The 9,790-nt window shown below is 37.0% G+C and overlaps 1 protein-coding gene across 1 annotated transcript; it reads right to left on the bottom strand.

Annotated features, from left to right (window-relative positions):
* Positions 1–6,841: 6,841 nt before the first annotated feature.
* On the bottom strand, positions 6,842–8,492 carry LOC306768834 (DNA damage-inducible transcript 4-like protein). The gene is made up of 3 exons (XM_079257288.1): positions 8,419–8,492; positions 8,048–8,198; positions 6,842–7,559 (listed from the first exon to the last, which is right to left on the bottom strand). The coding sequence occupies exons 2-3, from the start codon at positions 8,136–8,138 to the stop codon at positions 7,069–7,071; spliced, it is 582 nt and encodes a 193-aa protein (XP_079113414.1). The 5' UTR covers positions 8,139–8,198; positions 8,419–8,492; the 3' UTR covers positions 6,842–7,068.
* Positions 8,493–9,790: the final 1,298 nt, after the last annotated feature.

Here is a 9,790-nt window from a genome sequence, read left to right as displayed (position 1 = left end):
TGCCTAGTAACCGCGCTTTTAAGTAACATAGACCAAGTGGAACTTACGGCGTGCCTTCAAAATAAAAGCACGAAGAACAGTGGGATGTTCATCTTTCGTTTTGTCCACTAGATGGCAGTAACACACCTAACAGACGTTGCATGCAATACTAGTCCAAGGCCTACAATTTGCACTCAAGTACACAAATTCTTTCTTAAAAGCCTGATGGTGTGGATAAACACTTATTCAGTTTAGTTCCCTCACTGAATATTGCACATCAGCCACAAAGTTGTGTCCAAAATAATGATTATAAGAATCCAAATACAATGCATCTGCCTATTTTGAAACTGTTGTTTCAGCTAAAGTGAAAAATAACAAGAGATCAGTCGATTACCGCAACAAATTACCACAAGTCTGAAATTCTTCTTTTATAGATATTCCTTTATAAATAGATTGTCCTAAATTTGTCAGCAGTAACTAAATGGCCAAAATTTAAATATGTTTGTACTGACTATTAATCTGAAACAGGCGGGAATAATTTATTTTGAATCATAATAAGGGAGGCAAAATGGTACTATGCTTTTAGCATTGTCGTGTTTCATGTAAAAATGGGGACATTTTGAATGCAAATTAATTGAATTTTTGAGTAGAGTATACACAGGTATCCTGTTTTAAATAAATTATAATAAAGACTGAAAGGGATCGTGGCCGCTTCAGTACACCTACACATTCATGACAATATTATATAAAACAATCATTTTTGATAGAGGCAGTTTAGAATATTTTCAGAGGGCTTTCAATGAAAATTCATGTCTTAACATGTATTTACTGTAGTTTAAAGGGAAACACATGTAAAACTGGACACAGTTGTTGATTTATGCTAAATAAATCAGCATGTAATTCAATTCAATTCAATTCAACTTTATTTATATAGCGTCAAATCATGGCAATGTCATCTCAAGACGCTTTACAGACAGGAAAAAAAAAACATAATGAAAGTCAATTCATAATAGCCTATATTAGGAAACCACAGATTGAATTGGAGGCTCCAACTCAATCTCCCATCCTGAGCAAGCACACTGGCAACAGTGGGAAGGACAAAACTCACTTTTTCATTCATATATATGTCTGATGCTTTAATGTAACCCGCCTGTCACATTTTTAATGTTTTATTTAAAGTAGCTTAAATGGTATTGTACAAATAAACCTACCTTCCCTTATCTTGTCTTTATTGTTAACAGATTCAGTTAGACAACTTTGCCAACATCACATTTCCATAGCAACACAGGAGTATCGATGGTTGTAATGCTCTTTATGGAAATCCAAGGCGTGACATTTTTACATTTCATTGGAGGGGAAGAAACAAACATTATCAATGATCTTGAAGCTTGAAGCTTTTCCTGTTTTTCCTTCTGAGTGTCACAGCAACTCAGCTCATATTTCAAGTGATAGGATCAGCAAAATGACACCAGACATGGGTGGATCCTTTCCAAACGTCAAAATGCCTTTAGTATTTCCTCCATTTCCTCAATTTCCCTGATAAATTACAAACCTTTTTGGACAGAGCCTGGCAGTGGCAATTACAAATTATTTGTTTGAATCAAGAAAGATATTCTATTAAAAGCACCATTGCTTACACAACTGCCTTTAACAGTGCCCTACAAAAACACAGAAGTGAGACAACGCCCACCTGTCAGATCCCAGAGGCATCCATGATTCAAGCCAGTACTTCATTAGTTATGGAGGAGTTGCCAGCTTTAAACCTTCCACAGTCAGTGTCCTACAAAGGTCACAAACCAGCCAGAAAAACACTGTAGTGACAGTTACGTAACACACTGCTGCCAAGAGTGTAGCAACATCTCAAAATATAAATATGTTTAATAGCTACACTGCTAAATATGTTGTGTCATGTGCCTGTTAGGGATACTTTCTTTCAATCAGCGACTGAATATGTAATAGTTTATTAAAGATCTGCATCCACATGCTCAACATAATGCATTTTACAATACAACTCAGCAGGTCAAAAGGTGTTTGGCTTTGTGCGTAACACTAAAACTGGAAGCTAAGACACGTGCAACCACCATGGCAAAGCAGTTCAAACACTGTTTTGATGTATGTAACTTTTGTTAAATACATTAAATGTAAGAATTGGAAAAACATTGCAGCAAGATGTGTGGTTTAAGTTGTTGGTTTAGTTTTAAAATGTTAATTTTTTTAAAGTTGGTGTGATTCTACAAGGGATGCATGTGTAAAATAACAAATATTAGGGTTGTTCAACAATGTTTTTTTTTCTTCTTTTTTTTTTTTTAAACCAACATTCAATATAATGATTTTGTCCACCTCTTAATTTGCAATGAGAATATCAACCGATACTAATATTTTTGGAACGAGCTGTGCAAGACAAACAAAGAAATCTGGAAAACTACACATAAAATCTCAATTAAAAAAAAAAAAGTAAAAACCAACGTCAATTATTTTCGATATTGAATTTTAATGTTTATGTCGGGCCATAATATTGGATATCTGTAACAAATATTTAAAATATTTAAATCCCACTATGATTTACAGCTTTAACATGTTGCTGAAAATAACTTGTTTTGGAGTTTTGGTCATGCCAGTTATTTTGGGTTCGATTTTTTTTATAAACACAAAGTTTAGTAGCCATAAATAAATAGACATGAAACTGTAGAAGATATTTAGGCAACAGAGTGTTCCTTGAACTAAATGTTAAGGTGTTTAAGAGCAGTTTGGCAAAGAGCAGAAAGCGTACACACCACAGCACATGCTGCCAACTTCAAAGCCAGATTTGAATTTCAATACTTACAAATCATGTGACAAAATGTCAGTGAGGCACAAACAGAAAGCTCATGTTTACCAACCAAATGATTCAAAGCAGTATACTCTGGATAGAGATTTCCTACCATGGCGTTTTTTTTCTCTGTAACTATGGTCTGTATTGACACCATTTTTGGATTATATTAGATCTCTTGCCAAACACATTTAAAGCACGTCCTATTTTGGTCACATTTTATATTAACATAACATATATATTCATGTAAAGTGTGGTGATGGGATTTAACATTTCTGAGGAATTCAGAAGAGAAAGGCTTGTATGCTAAAGTCTGGCACTGGGTTTAAAATATGATCTCCATTTATAATCTGTTTCATTGCAAAAGAACAACAAACAGTCTAAGTAAAAGTAAAAAAAAGTAGTACAGCTCAAAAACAACTGTTGATCAGTCCAAGACTGATAAGATGTGGTTAGTTAAGGAAAGTAGCAAAGTAAGCTATGTGAAAAAGAAAACAAGCATCCTGGAACATCCATATTTCATTCCAGGATCTGCAACTGTTGGTGTCAAAGTACAGATATCTGCAATCAGAGAGGTTGCACAAAACTGACCTGTGCTGGAGATGTGCCATGTTAAAAAAAACTTTGCTCTAAAAAGTAGCATCAGTGCAAACCCATGGTTACCAAATTAATATAATGAAAATTAAGAGCTATTTCGGAATAATGTGCTCTGGACAGCTTAACCACAACATAATTGAAATGCACATTTGGCATTGACTAAATGCTTTTTTAGGAGAACAATACTTCTTCAGCAATTGTGCAAAAGAGGATTGGCTTAAAATTTCAACAAGCTGATCACAGACTATAGTAAAGAGTTTTTCTAATTCCTTTAGGAAGTCACTTCTGTTAAAGGGGTGAAGTTTCTCAGGCCAAGAGTTGCACATTTGTTGTTATTTGTGTTGAGTCAATGACTGAAATATCTAATTCTCCTCATGATTGTGAAGAAGACACAGTTTCATGGAGGATAAAATGTTTACAGACCAAAAAAAGCAATATTTCTTGACACAAAAGAGCCAGGTTTGATGAAATAACATGCAAACTGTCATTTGTGACATAACAGAGTTTTTTTTTTTTTTTTTAAGTATTGTTTACATAGAATATACAGAAACAGATAAACAGATATAACTTATCAAAATCCCAGTATGGCATGCATGAACCTTCACATTTCCATCTTAAAAAGGTAGATTAAATGGATCAGGAAGAAACATGGACTCATGCCTAGTGTGTCTCTCAGGATTTAACACAAGCACGCCCATCCAGGGACTCTGAACTCCCCGCCCCCCTCCCTGTGGGAATGAAGAACGACTCAAAGCCAGCAAATATCTGTAAGCAGACAGCATGTGTGATCAGTCACATCTGCAAGTGAGATTGACTCTGCTCAGCTGTGACAGCAAAGCACTCCTTTCACAACACAGAGCTCTTGCTGTATCCCCCACTATGCGGGCTGAGATGAATCATGTTGACTCTGAGGATCTCAAGTGCCACTAGTAGATTCACAGGCTTCAGCAAATGAGCTGCCAGGTCAGTACAGTGGAACTGTTCAGTGTTTTTCCATGAGCCCAGAGCTTCATCAGCTATGCTGACCAGGTCTGCCACAGCTGCAAAAAGGCTGTAAATTAAGGAAGTGAAATACTGTATAAAAATATTAAAATACAAATTTCAGCTATAGAACAGGGATTCTCAATCCTGATCTTGGAGCGTCAGTGTCCTGCAGGTTTTAGAAGTTTCACCTGCTGTAACACACCTGACTCAAAGCAATTTGTAGTTAGCAGACTTGTGCTAATTAATGTCAAGCTCTGCACAAATTTGAGTGTGAAAAGGGTGTGTTGCTGGAGTGAAACTGCAAGACAGCAGAACTCCAGCTCCAGGACTGAGGATCTCTGTATAAAAGGAACTGTAGAGGAAATGTATTTTAGTAAACGACTGGAAGATAAATGTTACCACTTATCAAAACATTGGATTGAGTCCTGAACAATCAAATCAGCTAAATCAGACAAATGAATAATACTGTAGGTTTCTATTTAATTTCCTGCCAAAATATGACGAGTCTTTTGTCATTCTCAAACCTGAAGACTTTAAAAGTAAAATTGGATCTAGCTTAGCATAAAGACATTTAACAGTTGCAAAGGGAAACATTTGATGTCGCCTAGTAGCTATTAGCTAGCTTAGCATTAGTTCATAGGCAGAAAAAAAACAAAACCCAATGTATAAAATCAAGAAAATTACACAATTTAACGTGAAAAACTTGAGTAAATGACCATAAAAAATGCATTTCTTAAACAAGTGCATCTCTCTTGTTCATTGCTTTAGTCTTGTGGTAATAATCAATGCTGTATTAGCTTAAAACAATTATGGAAGTTTCTTTCAGCTAGATAAGGCTGAATTTAAGATAGCTAGCAAGTGAAACATTTAAACAACATTGTAGGATAGTTTAGCATAAAGACAGATACACTAAAAAATAGTTAGCCAAGCCCCATATTAGTTAGCCTAACTTAGCTTTTGTTCAACAATAAGCTGTATTGATAACATGACAATTCAGCTTAAAATACTAAATATATATATTCCTGTGACAGTGCTTCTTTACATAAATTATCACTAAATTTTGTGATGTCAATGTGTGCATTACATTAGCCTCGTCCCCATTACACTACAACATACTCATGAGTTTCTTCCGTTTGATTTTTTACATCTTTAAATGCAAGTTCACAGGCGTAATACAGATTTGTCTTGCTGACCCACATTAGCAAAGCGCGGCAAAAGGATCGGAGGTTACTGTGTGTGACAGAAGATGAGCAGTGCTGCTTAGTCCCCCACAACAGCAGCAATACATCTTGATCATGCACTCCTTTCCTTAACCTGCAGTAACCGCATGTCAAGTAGCTGAGTGTGAATGATGTCACCATATAATTGGTCACACTTTTACAAAGTGGTCAATCATTATGTCAGTAACCTACTTTCATGGGCAATAAATGAACTTACAAATGGCTGGCCTGGAAGGAGAACTTGTCTCTCAGATAAGTGTCAAAATTAATTTAAATCTCACGAGTCAGTCTAACAGCAGTCTCTTAAATGCATTTTTAAAAAAAAAAAAAAAAGTGACAAAATAGGAACATTTATAGTAAACTTACTTTCTTTACAAGCACTAATTAACATTAACCCTCATGCAGCAATGGCTAGTGATGTCAAGCTGTAAATACTTTTAATCAGATTAAAACCAATAGACTGCTTTCTTGTTGCCAGTTAACCACTTAAGTTTGATCAAGCCAGCAGAATATGCACTGGAATGTTTATATTACCAAAATGCTTCAAGAGCTAAACACTGAATGATATTTACAAGATGCAAAAAGTGCTCTAATATTCAAGCACTTTGACTTCAGAGTTGCACAAAATGGAATTCAAAAGATATTCAAAGGCTTTAAAATAAAAATAAAAATAAAAAATAAAAAAGTGAAAAAAATACACAAGTCTATATCTGGGTGAACTAAACTTTTAATTATATAAAGGCTCTGCATTGAAAAAGGTGCATCAGGGGAAAGGAGGAATAAAAATAAAATGCAATAAAACATTCACACAAAACAGACATTACTGTGATCCAAGTGAAGAATCTGTTTCTATGACATTTAAGGCATCCATATTCCCCTGTTCTGAGGAGCCCATACCATGACAGCAGCATCTTTACAAGTCTTAAATCTGAAGCCTCGTACACTGCATTACACAGCTAGCTACATATGGCCCCCATAGACATGTCAGCATCCTATTCAAGCTTTGGTGTGTTTACTGCTGCCGAATATTCAAAGCATCTGGAAACATGCAGATGCAGCAACAAAGTGGCGAGTGTCTTTAACAAAAGTGTACCCACAGTATGTCCCTTTCAAACATGTCGATGTGAACAGTTTTACATTCATTTGAAAATATTACAATTTAAAGATTTAAAGCGGTGCTTGAGCAACAAATGCTCTTAGGCAGGGGGAGGAAAAAAAAGTTTAAACATCCAGAATATGAGTTTTGCTGATTTAAAAAAAAAAAAAAAAAAAAAAAAAAAAAAGTAAAAAAGTTTGAGACAATGAAGCAATTTCTGAACAAGTTTTTAACTCTCCATCCCAGTGCAACTGGTTTTTAGTTGAACTGACAAACTGTTGTACAAAAACACTGTAGAAAATGTGACAACTTTGGTGCCACTCACGTTTGGGCTAAAGTGCCCATAGGAAACGCAAGAATCCCACTGGAAACTCTACAACGCCTCAGCACTCCTCTATCACGGTACCAGCCGAGGAGGAGTACAGTTTTTTCTTGACAAGCCGGAAACCTGGACTCAGTTTAAGTGCGTGCCGGAAAGTCGGAGCAAAGCAGGAGCCCATGAAAAGAAAGTCCCGCAGGCTGGGCCAAGCGGTGCCGTCCTGCTTGAACACAAGAGTCAGCTCAAATGTGGGCACCACTGTGGTGTCGTATGCGATGCGCTCGAGGTGCTTGCAGCCCTTGTCCAGCTCCAGGTGGACATAGAGGACACAGCCACGCAGCCCACAGGGCTCACAAGATGCCAAACGCAGAACTTCACGAGCGATCTTCCGCGTCAGCTTCTCTGGTACCAACACAGAGGAGCAGTGCAGCGTTGTCTTCTTGGCCCGTGACAAGCAGTTTTCAAACATCTTGGCCAGCTGGTGACAGGCCCTGTCCTCTGTGATGTCTGTCGTTCTCTGGGACTCAGCTAAGCAGTGATCCCAGAAATCCAACTCTAAAAAAAATATATCAAGATAAACAGCAAGAAACTGAGTGCAACTTCACCATTTCAAATGCACATGCAAAATGCAGAACAAATAACCATTTCAAGATATTATGCACAAAACAGCTGAGTTAACCTTACATGGATAAGAAACTAAGGGAATGTGTCTGACTTTGCATGCCAAACGATTACAGAGAATAAATAGCCATTCATGAGAAAACAGACATGACGCAGTAAAAAGAAAAAGAAACGAGTGTGAATCAAATTAATCATAAGACTTGTGCAACAAAGCATTTTAGCAGTGGGCTTAAAAAGACTGTGTGCCATTAATCGCAGGCTGTTATTGTGCAGGGAGACTGGTGGGATGACTTCATCTCCCCGCCCCCCTCTGCTGCAGCCATGCACCACAGTGATAAACAAGCACACAACTGGAAATATCCAGCAGCCAGCTAGCAGCTTACACAAACACCGACAAAAAAAAAAACCGCCATTAAACTTACCTTTTTCAATGCAAACCTGGTCGTATCTTCTTTCTACCAACTCCGAAATACATTCGCTGCCTTTGGTCTTCAGTGTGCTCGTAGCAACCATGTTGATATTCTTAATTTGTCCAGGAGTGTGGAGATTTCTTCTGCTTTTTAAAAAAGCTGCCTGAATATAGAGGTGATACGGTTAAATGTATGGCAATGGTTTACTTTAAGGCAATAAAAACACAATATATCCCCCAATAAAGTAACCCTGTAATACTTCAAACTTTCCAATACAATCGTAATGAAACAAACTAGAGGTATTTCATGCCGCCCCCTCAAACTGAACGACTTCCCAGCTGATTTTTAGCTAACAGACGTGCTCGTAACGTCAACTTACTTACCTTAAATACGCGTTAGTGCAAAATAAATTAGTAAGATCTCTCATAAATATGTTCACACACGCACACACCACCTTCGCTCCCACACACGTACACTGACACACACACACGTACACTACATCACTTAGCAGGACTGAGGAATATTTAAACGTTTTTTTTACTCAGCTGACCAGAGGGTTTGCCCAATCAGAGCACAGCTTTTCAGGCAGAGTCGTAGCCCTTTTTTGATTGGCTAAGAACTAACGTTAGAATTAAATAATTGACCAATTATACACAGGAAGAACATTGGCGTTGTTATATGGATAAAAGGACCACTAGGCTATAACTTATAGAGGATTTATTTATGTATTTATTTATTTTTTTACAAATAAAATAAATTAATTAATAAGAAGCAATGTTTTAGACTGCTTCTGTGTGTGTTATCCTCTACTATACAGATAATTTCCAAATTGATAATATCATCGAATTAAATAATTGACCAATTATACACAGGAAGAACATTGGTGTTGCTATGTGGATAGACGGACCACTTGGCTGTAACTTGTAGAGGTTTTTATTAATTTATTTTTGCAAATAAAATAAATAAATTAATAAGAAGCGTGTTTTAGACTGCTTCTGGGTGTGTTACCATCTACCATACAGATAATTTCCAAATGGATAATATCATCGACCCGTTTTGAACGAAAAGTTTAGACACTGGTATTACTGTCATACACATGGCCATAGTAGCTGGTAAGTATGAGACAGAAGCATGATATTGCTTGGTTTTTATCTTAAAATGATCATTTTATAACCCTTACCCTTCAAATGAAAATGAGGCAAAAAGTATATAAGAAAATAATGCATTTTTTTACAGGTAAAACGTACTCGAGATAAAAACTCAATGGCTGAATCCTGCTCTGTTAGTTTTCTATAGAATGACAGGGTATTTGCATAACAAGCTAACATTTTCACATTTGACCCACATTTCTAAGCCAGATAAAAAGCTGCATGTGTGGCTGTTACGGCCCAAGCCTGCTGGAATGTGGAGGAAGATGTCCCAACAGCCGCACAAGACCAGGATTGGCCAGCCTTCTACATCTCAGCCTCTACCCCTTGGCGCTTTAGGATTGGTGGAGGACTTTTCAGGGCCAAGGCTCATTGGCTACCTCCTCTGCCACTCTCCTATTTAAGGGACATCATCAGCCTCATTCAGGGCTGGTGTTTGAGTGTAACACAGTTTGCCACTTTTGGACTGTTTGTGGGTTTTGCTGAGGTTTTGCCTTCTGGGACTTTTTTGTGTTTTGTCTGTGTTTACAGAGTTGTTTGGGTTTTGTTTTATTAAGACTTTTTTTTGACTTGCTGTAGAGTTACAGAACCTGTTGTATTTTGTCTG

This window comes from Telmatherina bonti (assembly GCF_933228915.1).
Source record: "Telmatherina bonti genome assembly, chromosome: 18".
Taxonomy (NCBI): domain Eukaryota; kingdom Metazoa; phylum Chordata; class Actinopteri; order Atheriniformes; family Telmatherinidae; genus Telmatherina; species Telmatherina bonti.
The sequence above is the reverse complement of the archived record's forward strand: the minus strand, read 5'-3'. Positions and strand labels throughout refer to the sequence as shown.

Coding starts and splice junctions, on each gene's coding strand:
- LOC306768834 (XM_079257288.1), bottom strand. CDS start 8,138: ATGGTTGCTACGAGCACACTGAAGACCAAAGGCAGCGAATGTATTTCG. Junction 7,560..8,047: donor CCAGGTTTGCATTGAAAAAG/GTAAGTTTAATG, acceptor TATTTTTTTTAG/AGTTGGATTTCTGGGATCAC.